This window comes from Saccopteryx bilineata, chromosome 3 (genome assembly GCF_036850765.1).
Source record: "Saccopteryx bilineata isolate mSacBil1 chromosome 3, mSacBil1_pri_phased_curated, whole genome shotgun sequence".
In the NCBI taxonomy this organism is placed as follows: domain Eukaryota; kingdom Metazoa; phylum Chordata; class Mammalia; order Chiroptera; family Emballonuridae; genus Saccopteryx; species Saccopteryx bilineata.
Window position 1 is genome coordinate 138653816 of NC_089492.1, and position 23097 is coordinate 138676912.

The 23097-nt window shown below is 41.0% G+C and overlaps 1 protein-coding gene and 1 non-coding gene across 5 annotated transcripts in view; one reads left to right on the plus strand and one right to left on the minus strand.

Moving 5' to 3' along the window:
• Positions 1-23097, minus strand: part of CTNNA2 (catenin alpha 2) — a 1254514-nt gene that overhangs the window by 803143 nt on the left and 428274 nt on the right. For all 4 annotated transcript variants that reach the window (XM_066267520.1, XM_066267518.1, XM_066267521.1 and 1 more), the window contains one exon: positions 5502-5705. In XM_066267520.1, the coding sequence (XP_066123617.1) occupies positions 5502-5705 (204 nt within the window). The remainder of the gene's footprint in view (positions 1-5501; positions 5706-23097) is intronic.
• Positions 2774-2849, plus strand: TRNAA-AGC (transfer RNA alanine (anticodon AGC)). The gene has a single exon. It is a non-coding gene; the product is annotated as a tRNA-Ala (tRNA).

A 23097-nucleotide genomic window follows, 5' to 3' on the forward strand; every position in this document is an offset into this window, starting at 1 on the left:
GTCCATGCGCCTTTATCCCGCGCTGTACAATACTGGCTTATAAATTGTCCCCAGGGATTCACTGAGGTGCTTCAAGAGTTTAAAAAAAAATTGGACTTAAATATTTTATAAAAAAGCTATCACAGCCCTGGCCGGTTGGCTCGGTGGTAGAGCGTCAGCCTGGCGTGCGGAAGTCCCGGGTTCGATTCCCGGCCAGGGCACACAGGAGAAGCGTCCATCTGCTTCTCCACCCCTCCCCCTCTCCTTTATCTCTGTCTCTCTCTTCCCTCCTGCAGCTGAGGCTCCAGTGGAGCAAAAGATGGCCCGGGCGCTGGGGATGGCTCCTTGGCCTCTGCCCCAGGCGCTAGAGTGGCTCTGGTCGTGACAGAGCGACGCCCAAGAGGGGCAGAGCATCGCCCCCTGGTGAGCAGAGCGTCACCCCCTGGTGGGCGTGCCGGGTGGATCCCGGTTGGGCGCATGCGGGAGTCTGTCTGACTGCCTCCCCGTTTACAACTTCAGAAGAAAAAAAAAAGATATCATTTTATCATTTATAAAAATACAATTAAAAAATAACCGGCCACATTTTTACACAGCAGAGACCTACAAGTCATTACTTAATACCACCCAATTCTCTGCCACCATTATGCAAACAGTTAAACTTTAATTGTATGATTTTTTTTTAATGTAGTTTTTCATTAGTCTTTAAAAAAATAATCTGGAGAAAAGCACAGTGTCTGGGTGGAGAAAGCCGAAGCGCGCTGTGAAGCTCCACACACACGGGGTCCAGACACACCTGCTCATCACCCCTCTCACCCAGGCCCGCGGGACTCTGACACAAACAAGTGACGGTTTAAGGCATCTCCTTACTGCTCTGCGGTTAGTTTTAGTACTTAGCATAAGTATTACATTTTCCCTGTCTTTTATGTTTATTAGATTGTGAACCATACTTGGATATTTTTGGTGATACGACATTGAAGCAAATTTATTTCTACTTAACTCCCTTGTCAGGTGCAATCTGTCTAGCAAAGTGTCCAGATATTGCCAAGTGTGCTGTCTGCAAATCGTTACCACATCCACGTAAATCAGAATTTTCTGGTTAACCAAAACCCACTGAAGACAGCATATCGGTGTGATTGAGATCACCCTGTGATCACACTGCTCAGTGTCTATCCGATGTTCATACAACACACTCTTCTCACTAGCTACTTTTAAAGCAAATCATGTTTCAAATATAGTGGGAATTTGAGCACTTGATTTCTACTGCTACCACTGCTACCACTGGCCCAAGCCACCATCTTCTCATGAATTATCCCAGTTTCCCCTCATCTGTCCTCTTGCTTTCTTACCCCTTGTTCTCCTACGTCCTGCCCTGTCTTCAACATCTCAGTCACAGTATTTTCTGCCCGCACTCTTCAATGGCCTTCCATTCCATTGAAGTCAAAGCCAAATTCCGTATCCTGGTGCACCAGGCATAGCCGACACCTTGTAACCTCGCAGATCTGAACACCCGCTGCTCCGCACTCTCTCTCAGCCACGTGAGCCTCCCGCGGAGTGTGCTCAGGCACCCAGGCACTCTTCCCACATGAAGGCATCGGACCTTACTGCTCCATCATCTCCACGAGGTCTTTGACTGAATAGCATCATCTCAATGAACCCTCCTCCTCCTTACAGCTGGACCCATGCTCTTGTATCCTGTCTCACCTGTCACTGGCTGAGGTAACTCTTGCTCAAATCACTTATTATTGTCTGTCTCCCTCAACTAGACTGTAAACTCCATGAGATGCGAAAAGTTTGTCTATTTTGCTCCCTTCTTCTGTACCCCCAGGAGCCTAGAACAATGCACAGAACCACCAGGCAAACAACACATACTTGTTGAATGACTTCCATCACAAAATTCTTATGAATAAAATTACGTGTTTAATTGTTTCCTATTATGGGTCACTTTTAAGATTGTTTTTGAGTGTGTTGAAGAAAGAGTTTTACTGCCACAAAAGAAAAACCTGTATAACATAATGAGTTGCAGGGAAAAGTTGATGACTTCATTACAATCTGAAACTATTTATTGTACTTGGCATAATACTCCCACCGCCATGCTGATGGCCCTGCTCCAAAGGCCACACTTCGTTTTGAAAAGGAGTCTCTTTCTGCCCGTTACGTTCCACATATGCACAACAACGATGTTCTAGTTATGGAGGGATTATTTTTAGGACTCTTCTGGCTTTGAGCTACATTACAAACTTGATCAAACAAATTAAAGCCACCCCCGGGCTTTCCTAAAACTATCCCAACAGACCTGTCTGGCATGGCTGCTAATCATAGTTTTTGCCACGTGCTTCTACTCACCCAGCCCTTGTATATCATACCACAGTTTGTCTCAAATATACCATTTTTTTTATATCTTCAAATCACACACACACAAAACACACATACACATTGATTTGAATATATGTCTGTGGAAATATCTAACACACAAGTGATATCCTTTTGTGTTCAGGGTGAGCCATGTGGCTAAACCATGCAGACTTCTTTTTCCTAATCATTTAGTGTACAGCTCCTCTACCCAGTCTCCTCTCCCCGCATTCTACACCACTGAGCATGTATAAGACTACGATGTTGGAATAGCTTCACCTACCAGTGGGAATTCTAAACTGAATCTTCATCAGGGGCTGATCAGAAAAGTCTCAGAATCCAGAAATGTCAGTCATGTCAAATTTTTTAATTTTCTCTTTTCAATTGAATGGCATCTTCATCTTAATAATATTACCCAGCACATCAAGATAAAAATCTACAGGGTGCCCTGGCCGGTTGGCTCAGTGGTAGAGCGTCGGCCTAGCATGCGGAGGACCCGGGTTCGATTCCCGGCCAGGGCACATAGGAGAAGCGCCCATTTGCTTCTCCACCCCTCCGCCGCGCCTTCCTCTCTGTCTCTCTCTTCCCCTCCCGCAGCCAAGGCTCCATTGGAGCAAAGATGGCCCGGGCACTGGGGATGGCTCTGTGGCCTCTGCCCCAGGCGCTAGAGTGGCTCTGGTCACAACATGGCGACACCCAGGATGGGCAGAGCATCGCCCCCTGGTGGGCAGAGCGTCGCCCCTGGTGGGCGTGCCGGGTGGATCCCGGTCGGGCGCATGCGGGAGTCTGTCTGACTGTCTCTCCCTGTTTCCAGCTTCAGAAAAGTGCAAAGAAAAAAAAAAATCTACAGGGTGACAATTTGACAGTACCTTTAGTTTCAGAGCATATAATCCTGAAAAAGGAATATCTTAAGACAGTCTAGGCACAACTGAGCCATCTAATATATTGGTTGTTAACGTCATAGTTAACGTCAACAGACCTGCCAGTCAGGACACAGGTGAGCGTGCTTTTATACTAGTATGTGCTGTAGCAAAGTAAACAGAAACTGATATCGTGACAGTAGAAATGATGCCCTCGACAGGCACTATGGAGCTTGTCTAGCCGCATCCAACTCTACCTTAAAATCACCAAGGAAGTGTGAAGTCCAAGTCAATTTGGCACAGTTTCTATAAAAGTCAATAGGAGGTATTTTATTTCAGCTTTTGATCCTAATGGTTTAATGTAAATAGAATTTGCACACTTTGAAATTTAAGCACTAGGACTACCTTATATATTGTCTATTACTATACCAAAGTAGAAAATAAGTTTTCAGTAAAAATACAAAACATACCTGAACCCCAAGAAAAGAAAAGTACCTGGAGTCAATACAATACAAAAATCCATCAGCTCTGCTGATCTGAATGAGGTTACACTGAAAGAAACCACTCTACCTGACAGGTTTCTAGACACCAAAGTGAACATTATGTGTCACCTCACAATCAATGCTGCTTTAGTGACATTCTGTAATTTCCATTCAATTTTGCATCTTCTTTTTTTTCTGATTTATTTAGATTGAGATTTTAACCATCAGTGTGACCTCTTCAGTTTCTACTCCCTTCTTTGGCAATGATTCTTCTCTTGATAGAAATTATTAGCGTGTATTAATATAAAACCAAATTCCACATATGAGTCATTAGCCTGTTGCTATTCTGTTAAAAGCAACAACAAACAGAATACCAGATTTTTATAATCATTCTTCTTTTTTTTTCTCTTTTTTTGTTAAACCTACTATTCCGAGGACGCACTCACGGTGGGAGACACTGGCAGACCACATTCCTAGCTTTCCCTTGCATAGCACTTTGGATCAAGTCCCAATGTTGGCCATCCAGGGCCCTGCAGAGAAGTTCTCATAAGCAACTGGGTACCACATGAGGCATCCACACCTTATTCTTTGTGCCCTGAAAATGAGCAAGCCTTCCATAATCAAAGCACCTGAAGGTTCATGAAAAAACAAAAAACAAAGAAACCCAACAGATTTTCTGGTTTTAGTTTGTAGGATATTCTACATCTTTTTCTTTTCTAGCTCAAAGATCTTTGCAGAGTCTAGCAGGTACAGCATTATTCCTACCAATGCCAACTTCTGTTTGGACCCATGCGATGCATGTCAGTTAGAGATGGAACTGGTAAGAAGAATCAGGCTGGGGGGAGGGACATGGGTTGGCTGCTTTGTCTCAGAATTGCCTCTGAGTGTTCTAACAGGACCCAGGCTGGCTTTCCTGAGCTGTGGGCAGCTTTTTCAGCGTCTCTGATCCCTCCCCGGACATGACACTGGGCATGTTATCAATATGTAATTGCAAAGCCTCAGTTTCTCTACATTTTCCCACTTTATGCTAAACTCTCTCACACGCTGGAGTCCAGCACAGAAGGAACCCGTGGCCGTTCACGGTTGCTAGTCCTGGACATCAACAACATCACCTTGGCTGAATGAATGCAGCAGATCAATACCAACATGATTCAGTGTCTTTCTAAGCAAAGAATATGAATTTCATCTCTTTTTTATAGTTTTCAGTACACAAGAACGGACACATTTTATAACTGTAGGAGGGGACAGCTATTATCTCTGCTGCAATACAAGCAGATAATACTGCTATGCTACTCATTTGAAAACTTGGAGCCTCCCTCTCATAAGAATCTCTAATTGCATGATGAATCAATAACCTTCCTACAAGCTTTAGTGCAGTTAGAACATTTCCACCTTATCCAACCTTGCAAAAACATTTAAAACCTATTATACTTATTAATGCCTCTCAGGATTGAAGATTAGCATTTGCAGCTACCCCTGCCTTTGAAAGCACTCTTTGTAAAAGAGGACATCGATATAGCCTCAATTATTTCCATCAACCATCTGCTTTTACCAATTGAAACCTTACCTCAATCAAAGGCCAACCACTAAAGGGACCAAGAAATCACTCAAGTAAAAAGCCCAAGTTTTCCTAAAAAGATTTTCTTCTCCACTAATCACTTCCACACCAAGATGCCTTCTGAAATGACATCAGACTCCCCCAAAGCCATTCTCTGATTTCATCTGGCTCTCTCTGGGGAACACCTGCCCTCTTTCCACGCTATATACGCTTTCTGAGAGCCACCGCACACCGCAGTCCACCGCGACGTGAGCGCGATGGCCCAGGACTTACGTTGTTCATGTACTCGCTGAGCAGGTCCTGCAGCGCCTGCCGCACTGCGTTGCACTCAGCCACGATCCGCTCACGCCGGTCATCGCGCGTGCACGAGGAGTCGGCCATGAGCGCGGCACCGCTGATGATGCTCTCCAGCCTCTCCTCCAGGGATGGCCGGAACCTGGCCTCACTGAACGTCATGGGGTCCAGGATAATCTTATTCTGGAAGAAGCAAAATTTTAAAAAAAATGTCAGCAGAGAGGAGACCACTGACTTTGAACCCTGTTTTCTACAACAGAAACATCTGAGAACAGGACAGGACTCTGTGGAGAAGAAACCAGTTACTTAGACAAACCCTGAAGTGGCCTTGACAAAGTATCAGTTTTCTGCAAGACAGTGTGCCCTAAGTCGAATCCTCAGGGAGAAAATAGGGCAAGGCATCTTGTTTGAAGAATATGTTCTTGGCAAACACTGTGTCAACTGACAAGTTTTCTAACGAGATGCGGACAGTGATTTGGTGTAGCCTTCAAGGAAAGCCCATTCTCTGCGGCTCTTGGGGGACATGGGAGTATTTTCAAGCCCCAGAGCAAGAACACGACAAGTAATTAACAAGTGCAGATGCCTTAGTGCTGACTGCTGCATGCATGCCATTCATCTCATAAGAAGCGGAGAGCCCAAGGTAGGGGGCCATTTGAAACTTGGGCAAAAAGCACCCAATATGCATATTGAACAAAGGGTACTTTCCACTAGGAACTAGTATCTTTTGTATGAAAATTAGTGTTCTACAAAAGGATCTATGTATATGTATTATTTGTCCTGACAGAGATACTAACATGTTCTGAAGAAGCCTAGATAAAGGAAAAACTAGATATTTCTTTAAAGGAAGGAGTCATTGAGGCCTTAAGTTTTGCCCCTGACAGGTCTGAAAGGTAGAGATGTCCAGAAGTAGACAGAAATACACACCAAGAATACAGGAGCTGTATTAGCCTGTAGGAAGATCTGGGACTTGTCTGAAAGATTTGGACACAAGGTAGCGAGTGAATGGCATTCTAGTAAAGCAAATAGAACAAGAAGAGCAGGCCAAAGAAGACCAGTTAATACCAACTTCCAAGGGCATGCAGGCAGATAAGAATCAAATAAGGGGAAAATATAGCTGGTGGGACAGCACAACTTGAATATTATTCACAGCAAATCAAGGAGTAGAGAGACTGATGAAGTATGTGATAACATGAAAGAGAGAGGCAAAAAGAGAGAGGCAAAGCTGACTCTGTGCAATGGCTGGTGTCCACTGGGGACCCACTTCCACTCAAAAGAAGGAACATGGTTAACCAAAGTGATAGCCTGCTGCAGAAAAGAGCGCATTCATCCTCACTGGACGTGCACATGCAGAGGGCCAAGGACCAGAGTGCTGGTGATGGAGAAAATGATCTTCCAACTCAAGGATCCTATGGTAGAATTGTCATTCCATTACTGTGTCCTTTGATGCTGTTATCCCTTAAGTGTCCATCAAATTTATTTTTATATACACACATACATATATACACACATACATACATACACAAGGTGGGGCAAAAGTAGGTTTACAGTTTTTAATATGAAATATAATAATTAATAAATAATATAAGTCTGACCAGGTGATGGCCCAGTGGATAGAGCATCGGACTGGGATGCGGAGGACCCAGGTTTGAAAATTCAAGATCGCTGGCTTGAGTGCAGGCTCACCAGCTTGAGCAAGGGGTCACTCACTCTGCTGTAACCCCTAGTGAAGGCACATATGAGAAAGCAATAAATGAACAACTAAGGTGCCACAATGAAGAACTGATGCTTCTCATCTCTCTCCCTTCCTGTCTGTCTGTCCCTATCTGTCTCTCTCTTTCTCTCTGTCTCTGTAAAAAATAAAAATAAATAAACTCTGTGCTTTGCACACTCACAACTGTAAATCTACTTTTTCCCTACCATGTTTGGGACACGCTGTATATATGACATATATGAAATAATTTACCTTACCTACAAATATAATAATAAAGAAAATGAGGGTTGGTGGTTATATCTTTGTTCCATACCTGTTCTTACTTACTAGAGTGTTTAGTACTTTCAAAAAAGAAGAGTAGAGAGAATAAAAGGCATTTGCGTGATTTTTTTCCTAATGGAATATAAAAGAAGTGCTTAGTAAGTACAAACCAGGTCTGGGCTCTGTGCTCTGGAAGCTTTGTCTTAACTCTCCAAAGCATCCTAAGATACTTACTGGAAGTCATGCTTGAAGCCGATGATCCTCTAATTCCTGGTAAAATGTAACTCTCCATAATAGATAGATCCTTTTAGCACAGAGACTAAAACTCCTGAGTAACGAATTCAAGCAGGTGACAACTCAGAAAACAGAAGCACCCACTAAACAGAGACCAGGTCTGAGGTCCACCGGAATTTTGGATTTCCTAGGAAACCACTAATTGGTCACAGTTCCCGCTTCACTCTCAGGGCAAATGCCTGAGGTCATGCGAGTAGGAGCCGAGCTGTTCCGTGGCAGGTTGTGGCCTGGAGACCACTTTCACATTTGTACTCTCTTAGGTCTCACAAGGAGAATGATTTTGATTTAACTCAGAACAGTGCTACTCAGAGCCTGTCCCTTGTGCCTTAGTAACCTTCCACATAGTCTCAAAAAATCATGTGAAGGAGTCCGGACAAGGATGCCTTTGCAGGGTGTATCACTGCAGCTGAGATTCCCAAAGGAAAGCTGAGGGCAGCACAGGTGTCCCTGTTACACCTGCTCTCCCTACCAGAGCTGCATCTACAGTGACTCTTCCCAGCAGGGTCCATTCAAATTCTCTGTCTTTCTCACTGTCTCTGTCTTTGTTTCTACTGCTTTTCTGTTGATGCATTTATGATATTTTTTTCTACTATGCAACATGCATAAGTACTGATAACCTAATTAAAGAAACACTTGATCAACACATAATTAGACTATTTTCCTTTCTAAAGATTACTGATTTTCCAAGAACTCTCTTAGAGAAAACCATATTAATATAGCATAATGAAAATTATTTGTTCTGTTTTGAAGTTTTAAGAGATTCTGAATAATCACATATAGGGTGTTTAATATACAATTGGAATAAAAATTATAAAGATCCAATTTGATGAAAATATACTGAAAGTAAATTTGAATTCTTCAATAAGGGCAACTGTAAAACAGTTTCTCTGCAAGACAGAGAGAAATGTACTACTGCCATTAGAACATTATTTTTGAAATTATTTTCCATGGAACACTGAACTTAGAGATGTAATGTTTTGATGAAAAAAGTAAGTTCTGTGACCAAATATCCTTTGGAAATCTTGCATGGTCCAGAGTAAATGATCGCATGAAATGCTTTGGGGAGCTATGCATTAAAGAAGTCAGTTTACCGTAGCATTCCTCAAGTCTGCTTGTGCATAGAGAGCATCCCCTTTAAAATGCACACATTATCTAGGAGAACGTCAGGAAGCACTTTGGAAAAGGTGGAAAGAGAGGTCCTCCTGTGTCAGCCCCACGAGCTCCGCACCTGCGGTGGCCTGTGGCTGCCAGGAGAGCAAATGCACTGAAACACGGAGCTGAGGAAACTGCATAACAGTCACCCATTCATCACGTTTCTAATGGAATTAGTCATTTCCATCGATCACAGGGGGAAAGCTTTTTAAAAAATCTTCCTGGAAAAGAAACAATAAATGTACAATATTCCAATCTATCTATATGTATCTATGTTGGAGACCAGGAGTGCTGCCATGATGGATGTGAAAGTCTAGAGAGATGCCACTCAGAGGAGGGAGGAGGCAGAAAGACAGAGGGCAGTGAACACATGCCCGTGCGTGTGTGTGTGTGTGTGTGTGTGCGTGTGTGTCTGTGTGTGGGAGGGTATGGATTGCCTATGTGTTTTCATCTGTGAGTGGGTGGGTTTGGGCTGTGTGTAACAGGTAAAGGGTGAGGTGTGTATACCTGTGTATGGGAAGGGAATATGAGTTGATGTGTGTGTGTGTGTGTGTGTGTGTGTGTGTGTGTGCGTGTGTGTATGTTCAGAGAACTGGCCCGATCTCAGACAGGCTGTAGGATATGAGAAAACAAGAAAACAAACAGTCAGACAGAAAAAAAAAAATCCAGAACCAAATGAAGCCAGGAGCTTAGAGGAAAAGATTAGAGTTGCTAAAGTAATAGGAAAATAAAACACACTCCCAGAGCTGAATCCTAAGCAAGACATACAGAGAATGAAAGCCAAAGTGAAGTGAAAGAGGAGTATTAGTTACTGCATTATTTGGAAGTGACCTAAAATATAAACATCTAGGCAGGTTCTCTTTGCTAACACACTTCAGGGTCATTTCAGATCAGCAGATTGTCTTTTTCCTGAATCAGCTCAGCCTGGCCTTGCCTCTCTGTGCGGCTGCCCTCTACTGGCCGGAAGGGGCACAGCAGCAACAGCTTAGGATCAAAACTCCCCTCCCTGCTCATTGAGGGAGTGTTTCAAGCACCAAACCCAGAAAGCGCAGACCAAGGCTTCCTGTCCCTCCCTTTATGGCAAAGGTGTGCTCTTGCGAGATGATTTGATGCTGTTTCCACCCGTATTGACTTATTTTAACCAACTTAGATTTTAGATTTTAAATATCTAAGTTTTTCTTGTTTGCATTCTTTTTTAAAAAATTATTTTTATTTATTTATTCATTTTAGAGGAGAGAGAGAGAGACAGAAGGGGGGGAGGAGCAGGAAGCTTCAACTCCCATATGTGTCTTGACTGTGCAAGCCCAGGGTTTTGAACCAGCAATCTCAGCGTTCCAGGTCAACGCTTTATCCACTGCGCCACCACAGGTCAGGCTTGTTTGCATTCTTAAAACTCGTTAATTTTTTTAAATCTTTTTGATCTTTCAGTTCTATCTTATATTATCATATTACTCCATTTAAAAATTCTGGGCCTACATTTACTTTATTTTTTTTCTTTTTTAAAATAAGACTTACTTTAATTTCTTTTATCTTGCATATTTTGTTTTATAATTTTACTTATCTTTTATTTTATTAACATCTTTTAAAATTTATGGTTTTCATTCTTACAATTTATGGAGAGGCAATTGGAAAGCATGGCCTTAAAGAAAGCAGTCACAATAATTCATCCCTAAGCAAAGGAAGCTCGGACTGTATTCTGCCATCAAGCCAGTTCTGTAATCGTCTCTCTAGTCCTACGAAACTGATCTCCCTTTATTTCCCTTATTGAACTCAATCATAATTATACCTTGAAATAAATCAGTAGACCATATAGTTCAAAACGACCTCTTAGAATAATACATCCACCTATCCTCACCATACATGTGATTGTTAGAAGGTGAAATTGTTAAATCACACCTATCATCCATTTTTTTCTGCAAGTGGTTATGTGATTTGAAAGTTCAGAACAATCTCGGTACATTACATTATGCTTGATGCAGGCTCTGACACCATTGGAGGCAGCAGAAAGACTTCTGCAAAAGCAAGAAACTGAATGCATTACAAATGGTGTGATAGGTCCACAATTCTGTATCCTTGATATTACTATCCCTGTCTTATTGAAGTGGCACATGATGCCAGAGATGTTGTCTCATGGTCATTCACCAAAAAATGAGGACCCCAGGATTTGAACACAAGTCTTTTGATATTAAGCCAGTGTGTGCAATGGATAGAATGTCGGATTGGGATGCGGAGGACCAGTTTTGAAACCCCAAGTTCACCAGCTTGAATGCAGGCTTATTCCACTTGAGCATGGGATCACTAGTGTGAGCACAGACAGGGTTGCTGGCTTGAGCGTGGGATCATAGACATGACCCCATCCATGGTCACTGGCTTGAAGCCCAAGGTAGTTGGTTTCAGCCCAAGGTCACTGGCTTGAGCAAGAGGTCACTTGTTCTGCTGTAGCGCCCCAATCAAGGCACATATGAGAAAGCAATCAATGAACTAAAGGTTCTACAATAAAGAACTGATGCTTCTCATCCCTCTCCCTTCCTGTCTGTCTGTCCTTGTCTGTCCTTCTCCCTAACTCTCTCTGTCTGTCAAAAAAAAGAATATGAAACTCTTAAACCAAATATAATGACATAAGTATCATCTGTCATACCATCCTCTTGTTTGTCATCTAGATAATCTTGCCTTTCAAATGGATAATGGAGAGTACAGCCATTCAGTCAGTAAATGGGTGCCAGTTACTGCAGATGCTTGAGGACTAAATAATCCTTTATTTCAAGAGGTTCACTGTTTAGTCAAAATAAAAAAAATGTACAAGTAATTGTAATTTTGAAAATATATCAACGATGTTAAGAAATGACTGAGTAATGGCAATTTGCACAGTTGGGAGGTAGAAGGTCAAAGAATCTTTCTGGAGATGATTACACTTCAGCTGAAATTTCAAGAGTGAAAAACAATTGGCCAAGCAAAGTCAGGAGCAGGAAGAGGCAATGAAAACAGAATAAAAAAATGGGAAGAAATGCATGAGGATAAAAGATAACATGGCAGAAGAGGAGAATTACAAGTGTTTATTGAACCTGCAGTGTCAAGTGTGAAGTCATGAGTCTGGTGCCATGAAGGTTCCCCAACCAACTCTCCTACGAGAGAAACTTCTACATGAGTGCAGTTAACTAACCTTCTTCATCTGCTGGACCTGTAGACCCAGGATAGATTTACAAGGAGCCACACTTGACCCCAGGCAGCCCCAATCAGTCACTGAACACAAGCAGGCATTCTTGCCCAATGGAGACTTCTCTAACCGGCACACTCTGCTCCTGTGCTGGACACTCTGCTCCAGCGCTGGACTCCCTGCTGGCCTGACCGAGACTTTCTCAGAACTGTGCGCGGGCTCTTCTCACACAATCCTCTCTCTTTCTTGCTCTCCTTTCACAAGTGTTTGACCTGCACTGCAGTCAAAAAGCTCTCTCAGGCTATTTCTGCTGGTTCTCTTCCACACTTTTCTTTATATAGGTGATTTCTCCTACATGTCTAACCCCATTTAGCTTTAGATCTTCAAGAATCTGAAGGGACAAAAAAAAAAAAAAAAAAAAGAAAAAGAAAAAGAGACAAAGTTGGCAAGGAAACCAACAGCTATGACCTAAAAAGACTTCTATGCTAGTTAGGAAACTTTCACTTTGTAAATACCCCTTTAGACAATGAAAAGTCATCAAGAGCTTTAAAAAGTAGAAGTGGCATAATTCTGTTTGGTTTTAGATGGTTTTCTCTGGTAGCTGGGAGAGGTAGCTTTGGCAGGACTAAAAGTAGAAGGCAGGGGAGAAATTACCAAGCCTTCATACTCCAGAAGAAAGAGTATGAGATTGTTTATGTATAGGTAAAGAGAAGGACACATATTAGGATTCATTTAGAATGCCATCTGCAAAATTTAAAGATATATAGGCTTGGAGAATGAAGAAGTCAAAGATAAAACCTAAATTCTAGCATGGGCAACATCAACAATGCAGACATCAGCAAGCTACATCCTAGATGTCAGCTTCCTATTTTGTAAATGGATTCTTATTAGAAAGCAGTCCCATTTATTTATGTACAAAGCTTGAAATATTTACTACTGGTCCTTTAAGAAAACATTTGCTAACTTTGAACAATTATGATAGATGAAGAAGAGCAGGTTTAAAATATCTAGGATTCACTTAAGTCTAAAAGGCTGGTGGAAAGTTGATTACAAATGCATAAAACCACACCAGGTATAAAGCTTTAAGATCTTCAGAATAAATGCAGAAGTGAAAGCTATGAGAATAGATATATACCTAAGGAGAAATAACAGAATGAGAAGAGTGGTGAGACCAAGACACAACACTGGGAAACCTTCAGTGTATAACAGAAAGAGCCCTCCAATGACACAGTAAGGAATGGTCAGAGAGCTCTGACTATACCCAAGAGATGGTATGGCCATAGTTGAAAAGGAAGAACAGCAGGAAATTGTACAAAGAGGGCAAATAAGATCAAAACTGAAAATGTCCTTTGAATTTGGATGCTAAGTTTTATTGGAGATAAACTGTGGGCTGACGTGTATATGTGTGTGTGTACTGTACTTATTTATAAATATCTTAATCTGAAAGCTACCATCAGGCTCAATAAGTAACAGAAACAATCTGGCTAATAGTGAGACAAAACAAAAATATTTTGAAGTTCATAAAAAATTCTATAATATTTTTCTGATGAGTCTAAAAAATTCAACTAGAAAAGAAAGAACTAAATGGTACTAAAATTAGAAAGAATAAAATTACAATATACAGATGATATATTATAGAATTGTACAACTGAAACCTATATAATTTTACTAACCAATGTCACCCTGATAAACTCAAAAGTAAAAATAAGATAAAATTAGAGTTGATTCTTGAACAACACAGGTTTGAACTGTACTTGTACTTAGAATTTAATTGTAAATAAATATAATTGGCTTTCTATCGCTAGCAATTTTGCATCTGCAGATTCTACCAACAAAGGATCAAAAACTGTTTTCAATCCACAGTTGGGAATCTGTGGATACAGAAGGCTGAATGCATGCACTATTCTACGCCATTTCCTATGAGGGACTTGAGCATCCATGGATTCTGGCACCCGTGCAGGAATCTGGAACCATCGCTTACAGATACCAAGGGCTGCTATCTCTCATTGCAGGTGTTACATCTGTTTACTTGGAAAGAAAGTGAGAATTAACCAAAGAAGTACTACAAATTAAAAGTTCTTTTTTCATGAAGGCACTTATATTCATGTGTAAAATCAACCGTCTTCATATATACAAAGAATATCAAATTGGAAGACCAAATTTACCATAACAGGAAGTGAAAACCAAACAAAACAGACATAAAAAACAAAACAAAATACCCCCCCTCACTCTCTCTCTCTCTCTCTCTCTCTCTCTCTCACACACACACACACACACACACACACACACACACACACACACACATTCTTTGATGTCAAGTAGGGTGAGAAATGTGCTCCTGGAGGTAAAGAAATTGCCCAGGCACACACTCAGAGCAAAGGACAGAGCTGAAATTGGGGCACATGCCCTGTAGACCCAGAGTCCACACGGTCCAGCCACATCAATGCTGCAACATGACATTGTTTTCCTCATGCACCGTTCTGCATGTGTGATGCTAATCACCACGAGAAAACCCATGCTCCGACCACTTCTCTATCTCAAACACTAAAGTAGCAGGAATACATTGATTCTTTCATACTTTAAGGCAGTACAGAAAACAGTGAACAATGACTAGGGATAAAAGCTCTAAAATGCTACTTTATCCAATTTTTAAAATTTCTCACCTGTTTCAAACTGGTCAGCAAGAATTATAACACACTTTTACTACTAAGAAGAAAAACAAATATATCTTAATCTTTCTTTGGCTGGGAATTAACCATCTTAAAACTGAATATGTATCTATTTTCAGTCTCACAGCTGAGACAGGTGAAACCAATTCTCCTTTAGTCGCCAAGCAACTACTTGTTCAAGACTGGGGGAAAAATCTTATTATGTTTAGGTTTTATGGCTGTTATTATTAGTTAAACCCTATAGAGAACTACACAGTTTCAAATATATACAGAATTTTCCAAATGTCAAAAAAAGACATTGAACAAAACAATTTGATAATAGTATGGACTGATTTAATCCTCTTTTCCCAAATGCAATCTTATAAAACATGGAAAAAGCAAATGCTAGTGGTATGAAAGAGGCCTGCAGCTTTCGGTGTTCTCTGTGACTACCTTGTAAGGGAAGTGTGTTCTGAAGTTATACCACCTTCAAGGTTCAGGGTGGCGACGAGGGAAACCAGACTCTGCTGCTCTGGCTCATCAACACCAGCCCTCCCTGCCCGCCCGCTGTCCCTGTCCGATAAAACTATTTCAAATCAAACAGGCAGAAGAAAGAACAAATGTCAACATGCCCTTATCCAGACATGTACTTTCATTTTTTAAAGATCTCTAAAAAGAACTCCAAACAGGAAAGTAACATTCGTCAAACTCATTCTTCTAAAGGAATATGTCATCCTGATATGGAGTAATTAAAGCAACGAAGGACAGAAAAATGTAAATGACAATGCATGTTTAGGTGAGGGAATATTTCTCCTTCAGTTATTCCGAGCTCTTCCCAGGAACAGGCCATCATGTGCACCTTTCACATCACCAGATCCTTCTATTACCTCTGCATATTCGAATTGTGTAGTCTGCCCTGTCTTGAGGTATAAGTGGGTAGGTTTTATGGTTCACTGGTACCAGGGCCCTTCATTGCTTCCTCTTTCTCCCAAGTATAAAATGCAAGAGTCCTTCTGTGGCTGGCTACAGGAGAAAGCACAAGGCCATGTGGTCTGGAGGTGACGCTGCCTTAGCCTAGGGGAAAACTGAAAATGACTGCACAGGCCTCAAGAAACTCGAGCTTCGGTTCAGCTTAGAGCTTGGGACACAAAAGATCACCGAGTTCCACTGAATTTAAAGCCTTAAATTTTATTTTTGTATTATTTTGCTACACTAATACAATCCAAAACAAAACAAAAACGAGTCCAGACAATACCTACTGATTACTCAGCACCGTGTTTTAAAAATGTATGCTATCCAAGTTAAAAATATTTGCTTAGTGACCCCTGACACAGTCTGTCTCAATTTCCCAATAAAATGACTACAGATGGAGGAAAAAAGAAAAAGAACTTTACAGCACTGAAAATTGAGAATGAAAGACACTTAGTAACAAGGAGGCATGATCGTAATTCTGGCTCAGAATGCTTAAAATACTTAACGACTGATGTCTGAGATAAAAGCATGAATCAAAATCATTTAAAAAAATTAACCGAGATATCTCAATCAAAAGCATGTTATTTGTTCCACTTTAGACACTTAGTGCCTGCAGTGAGTGTAAAGATAGTTAACACAGACACATTTTCATCTTTCTCACTCTGAGCCATGCTCTCCCAGTGAGAACCTATCTTCACATGAGAACTTTCTCTTGGTCTAAGTGGAGTAACATTTGGAATGGAAAATACTGAGGATAGTGAGTTTTAATCACCTATTTCTTTTTCATTCAGTTGCAGAAAAATGCTAACCTCCATCTTAGATTTGCCTTAATTTAGAAATTGCAGAGTATCTTATTGATTTCTCCAGTATGTACTTAAGAATAAGCTAATTATGCCATTCATCCACGAAGGTACCATTTGTAATCAAACAGTTTAGTTTAATAGGAAATAAATGACAAAGATGATAATTTGATGATTACATAGCACTTTTTATTCTTAGACACTTTTTTTAACAAAGAAATCTCTCTACGCTCACATGAACTTCACTTGACAGGAGAAACTGCTATTTCATAAGACAGTTACTTATCAAAGGTAGTGGGTAAGAATAGTGGGTGGGGCATCCCAGCCTCGGGGCAACCCTCTTGGCTGGTGTCACTGAGCGGAGACTGGCTTCCTGTCCCCCAACCCCATCACCTGCCTGTGTTGCTGAGCGGCTCTGGGGCATTTCCTGAGCACAGTCTCAAGCTCTGACAAGGATACTCATTTACAACTAACCACAATGAAGCAGGAGAAAGGTAATCACCTTTTGCTTTACGTTATGGATTAATTAGAAAGCAAGCATCCAAAATATATTCAACAAAACCTAGTTTTAGAGAGTCAAGCAAAGAAAACTTGCTTTACTCTTTTGCTGAGAAAACCGTCACATTATCTCTTCATTCTCTTTGAACTTTCTACATTATTGACCATAATTTTTTATTCAGTCACCATCCTATTTAACTTCTGTATGGTACTTAACACACTTTAGGATGATCTATACTTCAAATTAAAGCTCACTATGTGTGAGGGCCGTGTGTACTGTGGCTCTCCTCGTACCCTTCCGACAGCTTCTTTCCCATCTACTCCCCAGTTCTCCTTCCTTGATCTCCTCCAGCAGGCAGGGTTTCTCCGGTCCAACTGTACAGAGCAAGAGCAGAGCCGACTTTCGGAACACATTTTCACAATCCAATATGGAGTCACTGTCTGCCATGACAGTTATGTCAAGTGGCAATATGCCCAAGACTGAGGTAATGGGGTGTTATGAGAACACTCTTTGGAGGGGCCCAGAACACCCAAAACCGCAAGTCTGGACACCTGGAAAAGGACTCCATCTGGATGCCTAGATGAGTGGGACTGCCACCCACTGTGGGCTCTGAGGACTCAGAGCTCTGCACCTAATGCTCAAGCGTGGCTGCACCATGGCTCACACTCAGAGCCCAGCAGGATTTCCACTCCACCAGACACATGCTGCCACTGTAGCTGCCTGGCTTGAGACCGACGCTCACCTCTCAACTGCGGACACTGCCAGTGACAGGACTTTATAGTGAATTTAAACCCTTAAATTTTATTTTTGTATTATTTTGCTACACTGATACAATCCAAAACAAAACAAACAAAAACAAGTCCAGACAATACCTATTGATTACTCAGCACCGTGTTTTAAAAATGTATGTTACACTGGACACTTACTCTGCTCACACTGCCATGTGAGCTCCCCTTCCTGTCTGTAACCTTCCTGGCTCATAGGGGAGGTCTTCCCTAATAAGTCTGGCACTGCAGAGAGACACAAACATGTGAGTGACTCTTTTTGTGGACACTCCCTTGCTCATGACATGTGCTCCTCATTCCTCAGAAGTTCTCGCAATATCCTCTTTCTTGAAGGGCTCAACTAGTCCCATGCCTTAGTCATCACGTGCTTGTGAACAAGCACTCCAGTTCCATGTCAGTCCCATGTCCAGTCCTTGCCCTTCGGTTGAACACTGGACACTAACCACTGGAGGTCTGATCACCTCCTCAAGTGCAATGTGTGTGACAATGACCTCTTTTCTTTATCTTCCTCCAAAGCCTAGCACCCTCATTTCAATGGAAGAAAAACAAACAGGAGAAAAATGGAAACTCATCACCTCATTCCATTCTTCTAGTGCACTAATGAAAAATTGGAACCAATGAGAAATCTTCAAGCATCAATATGATCTAGGAGGTGTAAAATTGTACAGAGTTGAATGGCTTGGGTTAGGATTCTGTCTCTAATTCGTAGCTGTAACTTCTAACTGAGCAGGGTTGCTTAAATAAGAAGTGTCTCAACTTCCTCATTTGAACAGTAAAATTAATATCAGTATCAACAGTATATCTATAGTATAGATACTATTGGGTTCCAGAAAAATTAGATACATGTAAAGAGCTCAGAACAGTATATGATGTAAGAAATAATAAATGATGAAGTCTTTGTAATAGCTCCTTTTAGATAATATTTTATGTTTTCATTGTCACTCCATCCTCTACCCTTTAATCAGGACACTATTGACTCCCCTTTACTCCATCATCAAGACTCTAAACTCAGCCTTCTTATAAAACTTATTTTTCCCTAATGGATCATTCTTAATATTCTGTTAACCATAATATCCTGCTGACCCAACACCTTCAGTAGCTCCCCGACTACCTATAATCACCAACCACCTGACATTTTATAGATATTGCAATCTTACCTAGTGGTTCTCCAATTCTATCATTCCTTTTGTAATGTTTCATTATTCCCAGTGGAACTAGGTAATGGGTTGCATTTTTCTTCCAACCCTCAGAATTAAGATGCCATTTTCAGCAAGTGTAGCCTAAAGAAATGCCAGCTCATATCCATTCACTCCCTGTTTAAGACCCCTTGCCTTTAAGATTCTTGGAAATCTGACACCAGTCTCTGCCTTTCATTGGTCAGCTCCCAGGACTGTCCTCATGAACCCCTGGTTCCGCCAAAGTGGTCTCTGACTGCCTCACCCTACCTCAGGAAGCTCCATATGTTGCTGTAGTATCAGTTCTTCTTTATTGACTATTTCAGTACCTTTCTCCCTGCTGTTCTCGAAAGCCTATACTGACCCTACTCAGGGAAGACTATATTCAACTCTCTGTGTAGAAGGCTTTCTTCCTTAAGTCCCAGGACTGAACTCATTGTCAGTTTTCATCTAGCTTAGTCATATGGCTCTTGTCCAGGCACTACTAGTGGTGTGTGTGTGTGTGTGTGTGTGGTGAGTGTGTGTGTGTGTGTGTGTGTGTGAGAGAGAGAGAGAGAGAGAGAGAGAGAGAGAGAGAGAAATAGGAGGATGGGGGAGGGAAGGAACAAGGGGGGGAAGGAAAGGAAAGAAGGAGGGAGAATGGGGGGGAGGGAGGAATGAAGGTAGAAGGGGAAATCGCCAATTATAATGCTTTCTTATATTTTGGTACATTCTACAGCACCCAGCTGAGTGTTTCTCACATAAATGGTTGAGAAATATTTGCTGACTAGCAGATTTAGGGTTAATGAACAAAAATGTCCAATCTTTATCAAAAGGCTTCCGGAGAACAATAGGGCACAACAATGAACCTAGTATTTGCAGATGAATGCACACAGGTGGCTCTTCAATGAGGGACACCCATTTTGGTCTACACTGGTATTTGATGTGGCACAGTGAGCCTGAGACTCAGAAGGGCTCATCACCTATCGTGATGACAAATGTTACTTCCAGTGTGAGGCAGGCTAGCTGAGGTGCCAAATCTTCTGGTTGGGGACCCACCACTGCAAAATCCTGAATCCTGGTTTATCTAATAAAAACTATTTTAAATTTCCAGACAGTGTAAGCTAAACCAATAGGCATTTCCAATGTGTGCATTTCAGTATAGCATGTATGTGTGGAGAGGGGAATGTTACTGAAAACAACAGTGCCATAGAAATTAAAATGCCACAAACATCTGAAAATCTCACACAAATGTCTGATTAACCCACAGTTGTGTTGGTGAATTTGGCTCACAGGCCAAATCAGGGCCTGCTATCCATTTTGTGTGGTTATCAAGTGAAGAATGATTTTATCATTTTTAACTAGTTGAGAAAGTCATGGGCCTTCCAATATGTCACATTTCTGCCTAAAATCCTCCCCCTCATTACATCCTTAAAGAGGAAAATGGAAAGCAGCCGGGGGGAGGGGTAAATGAAGACATGATATGAACCCAATAATCCAGCAACTGAGTAATGTTACTAGATTATCAATGATTAAATTTTTTAAAACTTTTATAATAGAAGAAACAAACATTTTATCCCAGAAATTACTTATACTCTATATCTTTGGTTTGGAATGTTAAATGGTCCATTTAAAATGGAATGTCAATTTATATTTCTCAGAAGCAATTATGACTTAATTGCTGTTATCAACTTAATAAATTACTAGTTGATTTCCACAAACTGGTTATACACTCAAATTTCATGTCTGATGAAAGAATAATTGTATCAATATTCTGAAAATATAAAAAGGAAATTGGTTCATTGGTCACAAAGAAAATGCATACACCTTGAGTGTAAACTCATATATCTTTTACTGTCTATTTTTAATCAGGCAAACTAAGATAGGAAAGAAGCAGTTTGTGTCTCACAGAAATAATGTGCAACAGGTTAATTGCTTTTCAAGAAACATAGCATGACTTGAAAGATAGTCTTTGTGCTTAATAAGGATGTCATGTTCTCTTTTGAACTCTGGACTTGGATGTACCTCTGTTGATGATGATTTAAATAAAAGATTTTTTGTGTAACACTGGATAACAGATACCTGGAAAGGGTTAGGCCAATCAAGAAGACGGTAGTTATGCCCTGACCAGGCACTCAGATGGTTAGAGCGTCCTCCCGATTCAACAAGGTTGCAGGCTCAAACTCTGGTCAGGGCACACACAACAATCAAACAATGCATGCATAAGTAGGTGGAACAACAAACTGATATTTCTCTCTCTCTCTCTCTTCTTCTCTCTCTCTCTCCTTTCCACTCTCTCTAAAATCAATCAATCAATAAATTTTCAAATTAATTTAGCCTGACCTGTGGTGGGACAATGGATAAAGCACCGATCTAGAACACTGAGGTCACCAGTTCAAAACCCTAGCCTTGCTTGGTCAAGGCACATATAGGAGTTGATGCTTCCTACTCCTCCCCCTTCTCTCTCTCTCTCTCTCCCCTCTAAAATAAATTAAAAAAAATATTTTTTAAAATAAAAATCAAAGAAGATAATGGTTGCTCAATGGAACATAATAGAGTATTTATGAAAACATGGAATGTTTATTGTGGAGAAACTGATATGGCATATTACAACAGTCTAGAAGTTCATGATAAATTATGGGTGGACCAACCAGACAGCCAGTTAGATTAAAACAGACAACAGATTCACTCAACAAACATTTATTTATGTCTGTGTGCTAACCGTGCAGATAAGAGCATGCACAAGACCTGTTCTCTCTCCTCTTAGTTTCATATTGCAGAGACAGACACTGGAAACAGAATAATATGCTAATACTAATGTGCACAAAATATAATCATAGCATAGAACTATTAGTGGTTTAGTAATTAGCGGTATAGTAATTGGGAAAATTAGGGAAGGTTTAAAAAACTAAGCTATCTCAGTAAAGAGGAATATAAATTTATTAGGTAAAAGAGAGAGAGAGTGAGAAGGAAGTTCAGCCAGAGGAAATATGCAAATGAAATGGTAATTGTTCATCTTAAGAATAGTGAGTAGTTCATTACAGTAGGGTATAAAATGAAGGGTGAATAAAAGGAAGATAACAGATGAGAGAATTCGTCAGGGACCTAATGAGATGATCTGATGCCAGGCTAAGAAGTTTGAAGTATATACTACAAATGGATGTTCACTGGTAAGTACTATATAACACCTGACTTGCATTTTGGAAAAGCTGGACTGGCAGAAGATGATGGCATGCAGATGAAAGAAGTGGGGAGGAGGGCGGGGCAACCAGATAGGAAGTTATTTCAATGATCAGATAAGAAGTAAGGGCTCTGGAACACTGAGGTCGCCGGTTCGAAACCTTGGGCTTGCCTGGTCAAGGCACATATGGGAGTTGATGCTTCCTGCTCCTCCCCCTTCTCTCTCTCTCTCTGTCTCTCTCTCTCACTCTCTCTCTCTAAAAAATCAATAAATAAAATATTAAAAAAAAAAGAAGTAAGGGCTGAGCAAACCAGGGGTCATAAAGATGAAGGCGAGAGGACCACGTCAGGAGTTGAAAAAGGAACCACACCCATAGGATTTCCAGCTTAACTACAAAATACAGTAAATCAGACTCTAGATTGAATGGCTGCATTCAAATAAGGGTAGCCCTGGCCAGGTTGCTTAGTATCGTCCCAACTCAGTAGGTTGTAGGTTTGATCCTCGGACAGGGCACACACAAGATGCAATCGATAAATGCGCAATGAGTAGAACAATAAATCGGTTTCTCTCTCTCTCTCTCTCAAATCAATAAATTAAAATAAAATTTTAAGTAGTTCCTTGAACTAAAACAAAAAACACAAGACAAACAAAGGTGAGGTTTAACTGAGGAAAAACACACAATTTAGTCTGAGAACTTTTTAGACTCTTAAAAGTGATCCAAACTAGTATGTCACCAATACAGCTGGGCACCAGTCTGGACCTCAGGAGAGAAGCGGGGATTACAGAAACAGATGTGAAGCTCCTGGGATCTCAACAAACGAGGCTCTTTTAGGGAGAACAGAATGAGGTGAAGGCTAGAAGCCTTGGGAAAAGCCGTATTTAGGTGGCAGGAAAGAGGAGCTAGCCAAGGAGACGGAGATGTAATGGTCAAAGAGGTGGGGAGAAATAAAGCAAAATAAGTTCT